Source organism: Lampetra planeri, chromosome 33 (assembly GCF_965212315.1).
Source record: "Lampetra planeri chromosome 33, kcLamPlan1.2.h2, whole genome shotgun sequence".
Taxonomy (NCBI): Eukaryota; Metazoa; Chordata; class Hyperoartia; order Petromyzontiformes; family Petromyzontidae; genus Lampetra; species Lampetra planeri.
In genome coordinates, this window is record NC_136139.1 from 8,941,977 (window position 1) to 8,957,834 (window position 15,858).

Consider the following 15,858-nt stretch of genomic DNA (forward strand, 5'->3'; position numbering starts at 1 on the left):
TATAGGTGCTCGCTAACAGCACTTGCCCCTACAGTCTGTTAAAACTACACGGGGGATCTTTGTCTTTGTTTCAGCAGTTGTGCTTGGAACCCTTGCGACCTGAGTTCGATACCAGACCGCCACGGCTACCATAACAGGCAGTGGCGAAGGATATCAGAATCTGTGCTGGGAGCACCCCCCGTACCCCCATATATCCCACAACACCAACCACCACTTCACCAGGAATCCGCACTGACCAGCGTGGTGAAGTATGGTCAAACAAACCCCCATGGCCAACATCGTGGAGGCAGGCCCTCCTTCAGCGGTGGATTGATACACATGATATTAAAATACTCTGCAAGACTCGGATTTCTATTGTATTATTCACATTGTTATTGCCTATATTACGAGCCGTCACTCACAACCAAGTGACCGTAACTCAATTTCCAGTTCTCTTCTCCAGTCGGCAAACGGCAGTGAGGGATGAGTGACTGTCAACACGTGGCATTGATGGACAGAAGGCGCTCACATGGGCAGGGCACGGGCTGGGGGCGGGGGATGGGCTGATGCGGTACAGGAGGATGTGGAGTTGGGTGGACGTATCGATAACTCGCTACCTCTCAGCGGTGTCAATGTCGGCCTCTGTGGAAGGAGGGACACGAAGGACGCTGCTCCTGCTGCTGCCCAGTTGGTGGCAGTCGCCCTCCGGCAACAACGGAGGGCAGAGGAGCGACGCTCACAACAGCGAGCGGAGCGCCGGGCGGCTAAAACGCAGCTGGGGAGCCCGGGTAGCGCACCTCTGCCCAGTCATCTCAGTCAGTCAACCCATGGCACCTGGGTCTATCTCCGTGACTTCCTGTCAGCAGCGAGCCTTCGACACTTCACGCGGCCTCAACGTGCACCTAGCCTGGCACAAGCGATTTGGTAGCGTCACCGACACTCGGTGGCGAAAGGCTGCTGCTGTTTCGCTCTCCCTCCCTCCCTCGTTCAGGGGTCTGCTTAAGGCGCGGCTCCGGCTTGAGCACGCATAACCACACACATGTCGGTGATGTGCACGTGTACCAGCGTGGACGGCACCCTCGTGTTCACCTTCTGAAGCGTTCGCTCGTCACCGTGGCGTGCGCAATGAACACCACCACCACTACCACCACAACCACCACCACAACCACCACCACCACCACCACAACCACCTCCACCACCACCACGTGACTTTTCTTTCGTGTTGTGCGCGGTGGATTTAGCGCCACAGCGCGTGGATTATTATCGTTTGTTTTCATTTGTTTGATGCTGGTGACTTTGTGTATTTCATATCGAAATCGCCTCCAGTGCTTTTTCTGCTGGCGGCAATAAAAGTTGTTTAAAAGTAAAAAGTATCACACTCATCTCGCTCTCCCCTCTCTCTCTCTCTCACACTCATCTCCCCCCCCCCTCTCTCTCACACTCACCTTGCTCTCCCCTCTCTCTCACACTCACCTTGCTCTCCCCTCTCTCTCACACTCACCTTGCTCTCCCCTCTCTCTCACACTCATCTCGCTCTCCCCTCTCTCTCACACTCACCTTGCTCTCCCCTCTCTCTCACACTCATCTCGCTCCCCCCTCTCTCTCACACTCACCTCGCTCTCCCCCCTCCCGCACTTGCGAGTGCAGATACCCAGGGAAAACTATTGCAGCCCGGCAGCCCGGGGGTCAGACGGATGGAGTAGAAGGAAGGAGGGGGGGGAGGTTTGGAGTGCTTTATGGAAAGCTGAGCGTGGTAATGCAAAAGCAAGGCAGCAACGTGGCCTGAATGGAGCATCAAATAGAAATCGAAGCGATGGGTGGAACTGCTACCTCGGGCCATGACAGCTGAGATTAGAAACGTCAACTAGCATCGCCCGACAAAGAATATTGGAACACAAAATAAAATTAAAAAAAAATGCGCAGAGAAGCGTGGAGAGGTAGGTAGGTAGGTGCACGCTTTGAATAGGGTGCAGAAAGGGGCGCCACGGTGGTTGGAAGATGTTAACTACCTCGCCTGGTATGCAGGAGGTCGTGTGTTCGATCCTGACCGTATATTTGGAGTTGTGCATGCTCTTCCCGTGATCGCGTGGATCTTTCTCCTGGTCCGTCGGTTTTTTCCCTCCACATTTAGAATCAACATCACGCGTTTAGAGTATTTGGCTGCTATACATTTACACGTGATATAAGCCACTTCGTTGAGCTATCATTTGTGGCCAAGTCGCAACTGAAAAACACCTATCTATTCAGCTCAGTGGGGCCTAAGCTGGAAAGAAAAAAGTTTAGTTTCGTAATGAGGAACACGTGGATCAGAGAACAAAATCGAGTTGGAGACATCATATTGTATGCAAGTGGATAGATCATGGCAGAGGGACCACGGTAATTATGAAGTCAACTTCCAGAGCATCGAGTCAGTGAGCCACTGCTTGACAATGCTGCCACCTGCTGTCGGGAGTAGAGAATGAGACGTGGGCCCTTTGAGCGGTGGCCACGGCTTCATTTTGGCTTCGGTGTCGATGTCTCAAAGTCGCATCGACACCTCGAGGGATGAGTTTCGCAAAACCAGAATGGGCCCTCGAACCGCTTTGTCCACATTCGAGCGAGCGGCTGCGCAATCGAATTGCCCACCAAAATCGTCGTGGGTGAATCTCGTTTCATTTTCACAGCAGAGCACGCGCGGACGCCACGATACGGGTGGGTGAGGCGGGTGGCACTGTGAGTTCTGTGCAAAGCAACGGAAAATGATTCGTCATTGATTTTTCGGGTTCGGCCAAAGCAGAAATTATTTGGGCAAAATTATTTTTGTTGCGGCGACACGTCATAAATTGTCACGTGGTGTCGGAGCATTGCACGCCCTTATTTATTCGTGTTATTATGATGATTCATGATTGTAACAATTCTCTCCACCAAATCGAGCAACGGTTAGTAGACGCGACGTTATGGCTTAAGAACTGCGCCAAGCATCTGCAGGAAGATCCGAGAAGCCAGAATTAAATCCTGAAAGTCAGAACCGACGCGGTAAGTTAAGAACGAGACAATACGACCACCATGCTTTCTGCAAATCTCACCGCAGATCGATCAGATTTTTTTTAAGTGGCGAGTGTGGGGGGGGGGATGTCATGTATTCCCACAGCTCCATCATCACCGATGCCCCAGAGAGGTCAATTGAATAAAAAAAAGCCCTCTGCTCCAGGTGAGGCTCGAACTCACAACCTCGGCATGGCCAGGGCAAGTACTGCCTTATAAGTACCGCGCGCTAACCGGTTGCGCCACTGGAGCATTGAGATGTCCTGCGAGTGTAGTGACCTCTTAAAAGTGGTTAAACAAGAATGGCACGGAAAAGAGATTATCTTTGAGAGAGCCGTGGCACAATGGTCAGCGCGCTGCTCATCGAGCTTGGCGAACAGTGATTCGATTCCCCGCTCACGGCTATCAACACCAGTGACGATTATGTAAATTAGTCCTAGCGACTCCCCTAGGTGGACTCAGCCTCAAATGAGTGCCTGGTGCGATGTGTAACCATCGCTATTGGGGAGACAAAGGCGGCCAGGTGTGGTGCTAGCCCCCCCCCCCCTTTCCGTTTGTCGTCCCAGCCTTAATAGGTGCTACTTTAGAGCCCTTTTTAGAAGCAACCTGGGATCACAAATGATAGCTAAACGAAGTGGTTTATCACTTCGAAATTTATAGTAGCCAAATAATCTAAGCGCATTTTTATTCTAAATTTGCAGGGCAAACCGGGAGGACCCGGAGAAAAATCCACGCCCCGACGGGGAGAGCACGCAGACTCTCAAAATACCGCAGGCGTCAGGGTCGCGATCGAACCCACGACCTCCAGCACAAGCAGGCGAGGTAGTAAACACCTCGCCACCACGGCGTGAGCCGAAACACATTCCTGCGGAGGGAGTTGGTAGGAACGTTGGGTTGCTCGGTCAATGGCCAGGGTCAACGGCGGCGTGGTGTATTCCGCAAATATGGCCGACTGTGAGGGCGAGCACGAGCCGGCGTGAGTAGGTTAAACGTTGAGTTTATAAGGGCACCACGGAGTGACTAGCCCCTCCCCACCCAGCCCCCCCACCCAGCCACTCCTCACCCAGCGCCTCCCCACCCTCCCCTCTCCACCCAGCCCATTTTTGGATACGCAATGGACGGACGGACACAAAAATCCCCTGTGTGCTGGTGGAACCAGGTGGTTCCTACCAGTATAAGAATTCTCACCATCAAATCGAGCAGCGGTTATGAACGCGACTTTGTGGTTTAACAACTGCATCAAGCATCTGCAGAAAGATCCGAGAAGCCAGAATTAAATCCTGAAAGTCAGAACCGACGCGGTAAGTTAAGAACGAGACAATACGACCACCATGCGTTCTGCAAATCTCACCGCAGATCGATCAGATTTTTTTTAAGTGGCGAGTGTGGGCGGGGGATGTCATGTATTCCCACAGCTCCATCATCACCGATGCCCCAGAAAGGTCAATTGAATAAAAAAAAGCCCTCTGCTCCAGGTGAGGCTCGAACTCACAACCTCGGCATGGCCAGGGCAAGTACTGCCTTATAAGTACCGCGCGCTAACCGGTTGCGCCACTGGAGCATTGAGATGTCCTGCGAGTGTAGTGACCTCTTAAAAGTGGTTAGACAAGAATGGCACGGAAGAGAGATAATCTATGAGAGTGACAGAGCGGTGGTACAATGGTTAGCGCGCTGCCCTTCGAGCTTGGAGACCAGGGATTCGATTCCCCGCTATCAACACCAGTGACGATTATGCAAATTAGTCCTTGCGACTCCCCTAGGTGGACTCAGCCTCAAATGAGTGCCTGGTGCGATGTGTCACCATCGCTATTGGGGAGACAAAGGCGGCCAGGGGTGGTGCTAGCCACCCACCCCTCCGTGTGTCGTCCCGGCCTTAATAGGTGCTACTTTAAAGCCCTTTTACTGGTAGGAACCTGGTTACACCAGCCCACAGGGGATTATTGTGTCCGTCCGTCGTGAATCCAAAAATGGGAGGGGAGGGGCTGGGTGGGGAGGGAGGGGCTGGGTGGGGAGGGTAGGGTGGGGAGGGGCTTGGTGGGGAGGGTGGGGAGGGGCTGGGTGGGGAGGGTGGGGAGGGGCTGGGTGGGGAGGGTCGGGAGGGGCTGTTTGGGGAGGGTGGGGCTGAGAGGGGTGGGGAGGGGCTGGTCACCCCGTGGTGCCCTGATAAAATTCAACGTTTAGCCTACTCACGCCGACTTGTGCCCGCCCTCACAGTCGGCCATATTTGCGGAATACACCACGCCGCCGTTGACCCTGGCCATTGACCGAGCAACCCAACGTTCCTACCAGCTCCCTCCGCAGGAATGTGTTTAAGTCGCGAGTGTGGAGGGGTGGCGGTGGGTGATATCATGTATTCCCACAGCTTCATCATCACCGATGCCCCTGAGAGGTCAATTGAATAAAAAAAAGCCCTCTGCTCCAGGTGAGGCTCGAACTCACAACCTCGGCATGGCCAGGGCAAGTACTGCCTTATAAGTACCGCGCGCTAACCGGTTGCGCCACTGGAGCATTGAGATGTCCTGCGAGTGTAGTGACCTCTTAAAAGTGGTTAAACAAGAATGGCACGGAAGAGAGATAATCTATGAGAGTGACAGAGCGGTGGCACAATGGTTAGCGCGCTGCCCTTCGAGCTTGGCGACCCGGGATTCGATTCCCCGCTCACGGCTATCAACACCAGTGACGATTATGTAAATTAGTCCTTGCGACTTCCCTAGGTGGACTCAGCCTCAAATGAGTGCCTGGTGCGATGTGTAACCATGGCTATTGGGGAGACAAAGTCGGCCAGGTGTGGTGCGAGCCACCCACCCCTCCGTGTGTCGTCCCGGCCTTAATAGGTGCTACATTAAATACATTTTTTAGAAGCGACCTGGGATCACAAATGATAGCTCAACGACGTGGCTTATCACGTGGAAATTTATATCAGCCAAACATTCCAAGCGTTTTTTATTCTAAATTTGCAGGGCAAACCCGGAGGACGCGGAGAAAAATCCACGCCACCACGGGGAGAGCGACATGCAGACTCTGAAAATACCGCAGGCGTCAGGGTCGCGATCGAACCCACGACCTCCAGCACAAGCAGGCGGGGTAGTAAACACCTCGTCACCGCGGCTTGATTCGAATAAGAATTCTCACGATCAAATCGAGCAGCGATTAGGGACGCGACGTTGCGGTTTAACAACTGCGTCAAGCATCTTCAATAAGATCCGAGAAGAGAGAATGAAATCCTGAAAGTCAAAACGGACGCGGTAAGTTAAGAACTGGACAAGACGACCACCTTGCTTTCTGCAAATCTCAGGGCAGATTGATCTGATCTTTTACTGGTAGGAACCTCCTGGTTACACCAGCCCACAAGAATTATTGTGTCCGTCGTGCAGGGAGGGGCTGGGTGGGTAGCGGAGGGAGGGAAGGGGCTGGGTGGGGAGGGTGGGGCTGGGTGGGGAGGGTGGGGAGGGGAGGATGGGGAGGGGCTGGGTGGGGGGTGGGGATGGGTGGGGAGGTGCTGGTCACCCCGTGGAGCCCTTATAAAACTCAAGGTTTAACCTACTCACGCCGGCTTGTGCCCGCCCTCACAGTTGGGTTTATTTTCAGAATACACCACGCCGCCGTTGACCCTGGCCTTTGGCCGAGCAACCCAACGTTCCTACCAGCTCCCTCCGCAGGAATGTGTTTAAGTCGCGAGTGTGGAGAGGGTGTGCGGGTGTGGTGATGTCATGTATTCACAAAGCTTCATCATCACCGATGCCCCTGAGAGGTCAATTTGAATAAAAAAAAGCCCTCTGCTCCAGGTGAGGCTCGAACTCACAACCTCGGCATGGCCAGGGCAAGTACTGCCTTATAAGTACCGCGCGCTAACCGGTTGCGCCAATGGAGCATTGAGATGTCCTGTGAGTGGTCTTAATAGGTGTTAGCGAACAGCACTTTCCCCAACAGTCTGTGTGTGAGACAGTGGTGCACGCTTGCAAATGCACTGAGAGAGACATACTGAGAGAGAAGACCCACGTCTGGTTCTCTGACCGAAAGGGTCAGAGACCCAGACGTGAGTTTGACTCTGGAAAAAAGGTGTGCAAAAATAGGTAAAACGAACAAAATAAAACATTTCTACTTGACCAGGTAAGGCCCACTATACATCTCTTTTTCATGAACGACCAGGCCACGAACGACGGAGCGGCAGCCAACATTGTCTTATCACGTGGACATTTACAGCAGCCAAACACGCTGAGCGCACCTTGATTCTACATGTGGAGGGGAAAAATCGGAGCACCCGGAGAAAAATCCACGCCACCACGGGGAGAGAGACGCGCAAACTCCAGGAATACAGCAGGCGTCAGGGTCGGGATCGCACCCACGACCTCCTGCATACCAGGCGAGGCAGATAACATCTCGCCACCGTAGCATTGGAAATTGGGCAGGACACGTCCCTTGAACGGTTGATGGAAAGAGGTGGTAAGTTAATAACTAAACAATACGACCACCATGATTTCTGCAAATCTCACGGCAGATTGATCTGATCTTTTATTGGTAGGAACCTCCTGGTTACACCAGCCCACAAGGGATTATTGTGTCCGTCCGTCGTGCATCAAAAAATGGGAGAGGTGGGGCTGGGTGGAGAGGGGAAGGTTGGGAGGGGATGGGTGGGGTGGGTGGGGAGGGGCTGGGTGGGTAGGGGCTGGTCACCCCGTGGTGCCCTTATAAAACTCTACGTTTAACCTACTCACGCCGGCTTGTGTCCGACCTCACAGTCGGGCATATTTTCAGAACACACCACGCCGCCGTTGACCCTGGCCATTGGCCGAGCAACCCAACGTTTCTTCCAGCTTTCTCCGCAGGAATGTGTTTAAGTCGCGAGTGTGGAGGGGTGTCGGTGGGTGATGTCATGTATTCCCACAGCTCCATCATCACCGATGCCCCTGAGAGGTCAATTGAATAAAAAAAAGCCCTCTGCTCCAGGTGAGGCTCGAACTCACAACCTCGGCATGGCCAGGGCAAGTACTGCCTTATAAGTACCGCGCGCTAACCGGTTGCGCCACTGGAGCATTGAGATGTCCTGCGAGTGTAGTGACCTCTTAAACTGGTTAAACAAGAATGGCACGGAAGAGAGATAATCTCTGAGAGAGAGAGTGGTGGCACAATCGTTAGCGCCCTGCCCTTCGAGATTGGCGACCAGCGATTCTATTCCAGGCGTGGTGTTAGCCACCCAATCATTCGTGTGTCGTCATGGCCTTAATAGGTGTTAGCGAACAGCAGTCTGTGTGTGTGAGACAGCGGTGCACGCTTGCAAATGCACCGAGAGAGACATACTGAGAGAGAAGACCCACGTCTGGTTTTCTGACCGAGAGGGTCAGAGACCCAGACGTGACTCTTTGGTTCTTTCGGTAAAGTCACGTATGAAAAGAAAATAATAAATTAAATACTAGCATACGACGTTTCGATTGCAACACGAGAAATCATCATCAGGTATAAATGAAAAAGAAGCACAAATCTAGTATACTTAGAAATGTAATGTAATACAAGAGAGAGTCGATTAACATAACAGGCAACACCCTACCTGGTTGATTACGTTCTTCCTGAGAATGCTAAATTTGAGAGAGAGATAAAACACAGAACCAGAGACATATAGACAGACATATTAGTAGAGACATATCACAGAGATACATAGAGAGAGACAAAACATAGGCACACAGAGAAACCACGCCTCTGTGTCGAGGCCTTAAATAGAGAGAGGGGGCGGGGACGGAGAGAGAGGGAGGGGTTAGAGAAATTAGCATGTCAATGAGTGGCACGGTGAGTGGCACGGTGCAAAAGCTTGAAAAAATTAGGAGACAGGGAGAGAGACACACTAAATTAAATAACCTAGCAAAATTTCGAAATGTAATGTAATGCAACACAGAGAGTCGGTCAACACACAATTAACGCATAGCCTGGTTGATTACGTTTTTCAAAGATCGCTAAGTTAGAAGTTAAGTGTAAATCATTTTTTTAAAGAGAGACAAGACACAAACCCAGACGTGAGTTTGACTCTGGATAGAAGGTGTGCAAAAAGAGGTAAAACGAACAAAATAAACACATTTTTACTTGACCAGGTAAGGCCCACTATACATCTCGTTTTCATGAGCGACCAGGCCACGAACGACGGAGCGGCAGCCAACATTGTCTTATCACGTGGACATTTACAGCAGCCAAACACGCTGAGCGCACCTTGATTCTAAATGTGGAAGGGAAAAAATCGGAGCACCCGGAGAAAAATCCACGCCACCACGGGGAGAGAGACGCGCAAACTCCAGGTATACAGCAGGCGTCAGGGTCGGGATTGCACCCACGATCTCCTGTATACCAGGCGAGGCAGATAACATCTCGCCACCGTAGCATTGGGAATTGGGCAGGACCCGTCCCTTGAAGGGTTGATGGGAAGGGGTGGTAAAGTTAATAACTAGACAATACGACCACCATGATTTCTGCAAATCTCACCGCAGATTGATCATTTTTTTTAAGTGGCGAGTGTGTGTGTGGGGGAAGGTGGCGGTTGGTGATGTCATGTATTCCCACAGCTTCATCATCACCGATGCCCCTGAGAGGTCAATTGAATAAAAAAGCCCTCTGCTCCAGGTGAGGCTCGAACTCACAACCTCGGCATGGCCAGGGCAAGTACTGCCTTATAAGTACCGCGCGCTAACCGGTTGCGCCACTGGAGCATTGAGATGCCCTGTGAGTGTAGTGACCTCTTAAAAGTGGTTAAACAAGAATGGCACGGAAGAGAGATCATCTACGAGAGATCAGTGGCACAATAGTTAGCGCGCTGCCCTTCGAGCTTGACGACCAGGGATTCGATTCCCCGCTCACGGCTATGTGCAACCATCGCTTTTGGTTAGACAAAGGCGGCCTGGTGTGGTGCTCGCCACCCACCCCTCCGTGTGTTGTCCCTGCCTAATAGGTGCTACTTTAGAGCCCTTTTTTAGAAGAGACCTGGGATCACAAATGATACAGTAGCTCAACGAAGTGGCTTATCACGTGAACATTTATAACAGCCAAATATTCTCAGCGCGTTTTGATTCTACATTTGCAGGGCAAACCCGGACGACCCGGAGATAAATCCACGCCACCACGGGGAGAGCACGCAGACTCCGAATATACCGCAGGCGTGGGGAGGGAGGGTGGGGCTTGGTGAGGAGGGGAGGGTGTGGAGGGGCTGGGTGGGGAGGGTAGGGGCTGGGTGGAGAGGATGGGGAGGGGCTGGGTGGGGCTGGGTGGGGAGGGGCTGGTCACCCCGTGGTGCCCTTATTAAACTCAACGTTTAACCTACTCACGCCGGCTTGTGCCCACCCTCACAGTCGGCCATATTTGCGGAATACACCACGCCGCCGTTGACCCTGGCCATTGGCCGAACAACCCAACGTTCCTACCAGCTCCCTCCGCAGGAATGTGTTTTAAGTGGCGAGTGTGGGGGGGGGGGGGGTGATGTCATGTATTCCCACAGCTTCATCATCACCGATGCCCCTGAGAGGTCAATTGAATAAAAAAAGCCCTCTGCTCCAGGTGAGGCTCGAACTCACAACCTCGGCATGGCCAGGGCAAGTACTGCCTTATAAGTACCGCGCGCTAACCGGTTGCGCCACTGGAGCATTGAGATGCCCTCTGAGTGTAGTGACCTCTTAAAAGTGGTTAGACAAGAATGGCACGGAAGAGAGATAATCTCTGAGAGAGCGGTGGCACAATGGTTAGCGCGCTGCTCTTCGAGCTTGGCGACCAGGGATTCGATTCCCCGCGCACGGCTATCAACACCAGTGACGATTATGTAAATTAGTCCTTGCGACTTCCCTAAGTGGACTCAGCCTCAAATGAGTGCGTCGCGCGATGTGCAACCATCGCTATTACTTTAATTTTGTCATCTTTTATACAACGATTTGCAAAAAGCAACGCACAAATGTTATTGTTTGGCACTGCACATCCAATGAACACGTGGATGGAAACTGTGTTTGCGTAGTGTTAGATGCTTATAAACATCAGTGCAATTCTAAATCATTCTGAATGTGGTGGGAAGCGGTGGGATTAGCCCCTCTTCCTACCCCCCCCATCTCCCCGAATCCCCGCGGACTCGGTCTCGGGGGTGAGGCACGAGAGTTGTGAATTTCATCTTCCCCAGCCACGATGCCCCCCCCCCACGCCCCCCCCCCCCCCCCCAGTGCGGAGCGCGTGCGCCCCCTGCTGGTGAACTCCACCCGAGGCGGCACGATGGTGGCTCTCGGCGTCCCGTTTTGACAGGCGCAGCCCCTGCAAGTGCCGGCTCACGCCACTGCTGGCGGAAGGGCGTGCACTCGAGGGAGCTTCTTTCCGTTTCTCTTCCTCTCTGTCTGTCTCTCTGGCTATCGAAAGAGACGGTGCACTGGGGCCAATATTCCACGTTCGCCAAGACGTCTTGGCAGGGCCCCCACGCTTTACCCCCCCAGCAGAAGCGACCTGCTGGCCATCGCTTGAGGTGCAGCGATATACGGCGATGGTCCAGATGTCTTGTGATCCCCAATTAAATGACCCCCACCCCCCAAAAAAATGTACTTCCAAAAATATCAACTTTTAGAGAATTAAACGCGCTTCACAAGACATCTGGACCACGCTGGGTCCATTGCTAGGTGGTTCGAGGAGGGCGTTGGCGCGCTGCGGTGGGGCTGAGTCTGGATTCAGGAATCGGGCACCGTCGTTTCAAGTGGCGCTCCTGGAGGTCGCATGGCACCGGCGACCTCTGCAATGCGCGTCCAGGGTGCTGAGCCATCGGTGTCGAGCACTACACCCGCAGGCATCGAAGAAGGTGGAACGAGAGCTGAGCAGGGTGCCGAGATGTGAACTTCTTCGCCTGGTTATGCAGGAGGTCGTGAGTTCAATCCCGACCCCGACTGACGCCCGCTGTATGCATTTGGAGTTGGCATGTGCTCTCTCGCACAACGTGGTCGCTCGGATTTTTCACTGCGGGCTCTCCCGGTTTTTTGCCCCTCCAGATTTCGAATCAACGTGCGTTTAGCATAATTTGTCTTGCGTATACATTTCGAGCTATCATTTGTGATAGCCAGGTGGGCCTTCATCTGGTGGAGTGTTTGTGTCTCTTTGGCAGTCTTTGGGTCTCTAAGGGAGTCTATGAGACTCAAGGATCAGTGAAACACGCGATGTGCGGTTTAGTTTGGAAGCGTGGAGAGGCGCGCGCTTGGAGCTACCCTGGAAGCCAGAAAGAAGAGCGCGTGGATCAGAGGACACGCGCAGCTTAGAGAGACGTGGTGAGGACTGCAGGGGGACGTTGGTGGACTTGGGCATGCAATGTGTCACGAGGGATGATGATGATGATGATGAGGACAACACGGTGCGTGGAAATGTCCAGCAGCCAAGTCCTAACAAACGTGTTGTTCATCTTCTTGGTTCTTTCGGTAAAGTCACGTAGAAGGGAAATAATAAAATAATAATAAAACATACGAAAATAATTCTCACGACGTTTCGGCCACAACGCAAGCAGCCGTCCTCAGGTGAAGAACAGGTCTGTCGGAAAGACACTGTCTTTCCGACAGACCTGTTCTTCACCTATTATGTTTTATTTTTATTATTTTATTATTTCCCTTCTACGTGACTTTACCGAAAGAACCAAGAAGATGAATCCCTGCAGTCACGAAAGCTTTAAATCGAAATTTAAACGTGTTGTTGTTGTTGATTCGACATGTGGAGGTGAGCTGGAAACCCGGAGGGACACGGAGAAAGATCCACGTGACCACGGGGAGAGAGAGAGAGAGAGACATCTAAACTCTAAATATGCAGCACACTTCAGGGTCGGGATCGAACCCACGATCTCCTGCGTACCAGGCGAAGGAGTAAACATCCCGGCACCGCAGCCACCCATAGGCAAGGGAACACGCGCGAGAGGACATCCATCGCGGAGATGGAGCGATGGAATTAGCTCGCGCTGGGCCAGGAGGAGGGGGATCGTGACATCACATCGAATGACGGCAATGGATTAGCGGAGGCTTTCATCCAGCAGTGGATTGATTATGACTGATGATGGCAATGGGCATTCGTTCAGCCGTGGCTGTGAAATAGCCAATAATCATGATGAGAGATGTTTTATTCGTGATTATTATCATTCATTGATGGTGGAGATTGTGCGCGTCATGTACATTGCGAGAGGCACTTGCAACAAAAACAATGTGATGACGACGACGATGATGACGACGACGACGAATCCGAACAAATCGATTCGCCGATGTTGTGTCGTTGGCTGTGGGTCAACAATTGTCGGAGCGTGGAATGCGCTGAGCTCGCAGAATCCTCGAGCCAATGGGGGGGGGGTGGACGTGGGGGGAGGGGCAGCGGTGGGGAGACGCCCCTCCCCGCAACCCGCCCCACACCCACCCTAATCAGCTGATTACCGACACCCCCAAGACGACCATCACCTGCACAGCTTGGCATTGCCATTAACACGACATCGCCAGCAGCACGGGCATCACCGCGACATCGCGAACATCGCCATCGCAACCATCACTCACGCCACTAGCATATCACAACCACGGCGACATCGCCAGGAAATATTAATAAAATATCAATAACATCATCCCCACTCCCTTCCCCCGCCCCTCCAATCAGCCGGTGCACCAATAACAACAGCCGCCAGTCGCCACTGAGTGGCGCTGATGTCAAACCACAGTGCTTGTGCCAGGCTAGGTGCACCTTGAGGCCACGTGAAGTGTCTGAGGCTTACTGCTGGCAGGTCACTGGACAAAGTGACAGACCCAGCTGAGACGGAGTTGACTGATCTGCGACGACTGGCAGATGCCGTCACCTGTGTTCCCCACTCTGCCAACTTGCTGCGCTTTTTCCGCCCGCCTCTCCGCTCGTTGTTGTGAGCGTCGCCCTCCCCCCTCCCCCCCAACGCAGATCTTCCGATTATGCAACCACGAGTACACGAATGATCTCGTCTCGCTGGGGTTTGAGTCGAACGCACGAATCCACGCCTCTCTCCGCCTCCCGCGTCAAACTCTCTCTCTCCCCGATTGCATTCCGCGGAGTCAACACACCCGCCACTCACAGCGACGCGCTGTTCGCCGACGGGACACGCGGGGCCTTCGCTGGACGGGACGACGTTGTTGTTGTTGGTGGTGGTGGTTGTTGTTGTTGTTAGAGTTGGTGTTGGTGGTGAACTTGGTGGTAGCAGGTGGTGGTGGGGTTTCTGGTGGAGTTGCTGGTGGTGGAGTTAGTGGTGAAGTTGGTGAAGTTGTTCGTGGTGGAGTTTCTGGTGAAGTTGGTGGTGGTGGCGTTTCCGGTGAAGTTGGTGGTGGTGGAGTTTTTGGTGAAGTTGGTGGTGGTGGTGGAGTTAGTGGTGAAGTTGGTGAAGTTGTTCGTGGTGAAGTTTCTGGTGAAGTTGGTGGTGGAGTTTATGGTGAAGTTGGTGGTGGTGGAGTTTCTGGTGAAGGTGGTGGTGGTGAAGTTTCTGGTGAAGTTGGTGGTGGTGGAGTTTCTGGTGAAGTTGGTGGTGGTGGAGTTTCTGGTGAAGTTGGTGGTGGTGGAGTTTCTGGTGAAGTTGGTGGTGGAGTTTCTGGTGAAGTTGGTGGTGGTGGAGTTTCTGGTGAAGTTGGTGGTGGTGGAGTTTCTGGTGAAGTTGGTGGTGGTGGAGTTTCTGGTGAAGGTGGTGGTGGTGGAGTTTCTGGTGAAGTTGGTGGTGGTGGCGTTTCCGGTGAATTTGGTGGTCATCTTGGATCATGGAGCTTCAGGTGGTGGCCGTGAGAAGGTGGATCGAGGAGAATTCGCCTTTCTTCACTCCTCCCGTGTGCAATAAACTAATGTGAGTGACGCCGACGCGGGATGATCGGTGGGCTTACAGCGACATTCACTCACGCGGGGTGGGCTTCGTTGATTTCTCAGTGATTAGGCACCGTAATGAGAACCACGGCCATCGCGAGATGTACACTGGATGTGGGTGTGCCGCATGCTGACACATGTTCTCGGTCACCGCTCGTCACGAGTTGGTGGCATGTGATTGACTGACAGAGCGAGAGGTCCACTGGTTGGGGGCTGTGCAGGATTTGGACATTTCCTGCACACTTGAACGTTGTGTTTTAATCCGTCGTGAATTTGATGAGCCGTCCAAAAAAAAACAATAACATCACCGTTCGTAAATGGGCGATATACTTTGACCTTCGTGGAAATAACGACGTTTTTTGTAAGCCTCATTGAGTCTCGTGACCCGTTTTCCAGGAGGGTCCTGCCACGTGGCGACGTTTGTCCCGTTCTGAAAGAACAATGCTCGCGTTAGGGGTCATGGTTAGCGTTCGTTAGGGGTGTGTGTGGGGGGGGGGTATGGCTGGTTAATCTTCTTCTTGATCTTTCTTTCGTATGGATGATGGAGCTGCAGAGCAACAGCTACACTCTCACATTCAGGTGGTTCAGCCAGTTACCTGCGGCAGGAGCAGCGGTGTGATGTTATCTTCTTCGCCTGGTATGCAAGGAGGTCAGGGATTCGATCCCGACCCTAACGCCTGGATGTTTTCTTTTTCTTTCTCCGGCTCCTCTACATTTAGAAGCATGCGTCTCGAGTATTCAGATAGTTTTGCTGCTATAAATGTCCAATATGATAAGCCACTTGATTGAGCTATCATTTGTGGCCAGGTCGCTACTGAAAAACAAGTTGATACCTCAGTGGGCTTTGCCTGGTAGGAGAGGGATGGTTTAGTTTTTCTTTGTATGTTGTTTGGGGTGATTTGTTTACCTTTCTTGTACTTTGAACTCCTACCGCGTGTTTGTACGGTTTGTTGTTATAACGACAGAAATTCATCACTCATCGTATCCCTCCAGTGTAAACGCAAGATTCTGATTCTGTACCCCCGCGATGTCTCC

The 15,858-nt window shown here is 52.6% G+C and overlaps 1 protein-coding gene and 7 non-coding genes across 9 annotated transcripts in view; 1 reads left to right on the forward strand and 7 right to left on the reverse strand.

Moving 5' to 3' along the window:
- HAAO (3-hydroxyanthranilate 3,4-dioxygenase) overlaps nt 1–15,858 on the forward strand; it is a 66,201-nt gene that overhangs the window by 28,654 nt on the left and 21,689 nt on the right. The window contains exon 1 of one of the 2 annotated variants that reach the window (XM_078610225.1): nt 13,956–14,806. The exons of the other annotated variant lie outside the window; for it this stretch is intronic. Within the exon in view, the coding sequence (XP_078466351.1) occupies nt 14,724–14,806 (83 nt within the window). The 5' untranslated portion in view covers nt 13,956–14,723. Of the gene's footprint in view, nt 1–13,955; nt 14,807–15,858 lie in introns of those variants that run through there. 2 annotated transcript variants of the gene reach the window in all.
- TRNAI-UAU (transfer RNA isoleucine (anticodon UAU)) lies at nt 3,162–3,255 on the reverse strand. Its single transcript has 2 exons — nt 3,218–3,255; nt 3,162–3,197 (listed from the first exon to the last, which is right to left on the reverse strand). It is a non-coding gene; the product is annotated as a tRNA-Ile (tRNA).
- Nucleotides 4,471–4,564, reverse strand: TRNAI-UAU (transfer RNA isoleucine (anticodon UAU)). Its single transcript has 2 exons — nt 4,527–4,564; nt 4,471–4,506 (listed from the first exon to the last, which is right to left on the reverse strand). It is a non-coding gene; the product is annotated as a tRNA-Ile (tRNA).
- TRNAI-UAU (transfer RNA isoleucine (anticodon UAU)) lies at nt 5,418–5,511 on the reverse strand. Its single transcript has 2 exons — nt 5,474–5,511; nt 5,418–5,453 (listed from the first exon to the last, which is right to left on the reverse strand). It is a non-coding gene; the product is annotated as a tRNA-Ile (tRNA).
- TRNAI-UAU (transfer RNA isoleucine (anticodon UAU)) lies at nt 6,781–6,874 on the reverse strand. Its single transcript has 2 exons — nt 6,837–6,874; nt 6,781–6,816 (listed from the first exon to the last, which is right to left on the reverse strand). It is a non-coding gene; the product is annotated as a tRNA-Ile (tRNA).
- Nucleotides 7,943–8,036, reverse strand: TRNAI-UAU (transfer RNA isoleucine (anticodon UAU)). The gene is made up of 2 exons: nt 7,999–8,036; nt 7,943–7,978 (listed from the first exon to the last, which is right to left on the reverse strand). It is a non-coding gene; the product is annotated as a tRNA-Ile (tRNA).
- TRNAI-UAU (transfer RNA isoleucine (anticodon UAU)) lies at nt 9,599–9,692 on the reverse strand. Its single transcript has 2 exons — nt 9,655–9,692; nt 9,599–9,634 (listed from the first exon to the last, which is right to left on the reverse strand). It is a non-coding gene; the product is annotated as a tRNA-Ile (tRNA).
- On the reverse strand, nt 10,526–10,619 carry TRNAI-UAU (transfer RNA isoleucine (anticodon UAU)). Its single transcript has 2 exons — nt 10,582–10,619; nt 10,526–10,561 (listed from the first exon to the last, which is right to left on the reverse strand). It is a non-coding gene; the product is annotated as a tRNA-Ile (tRNA).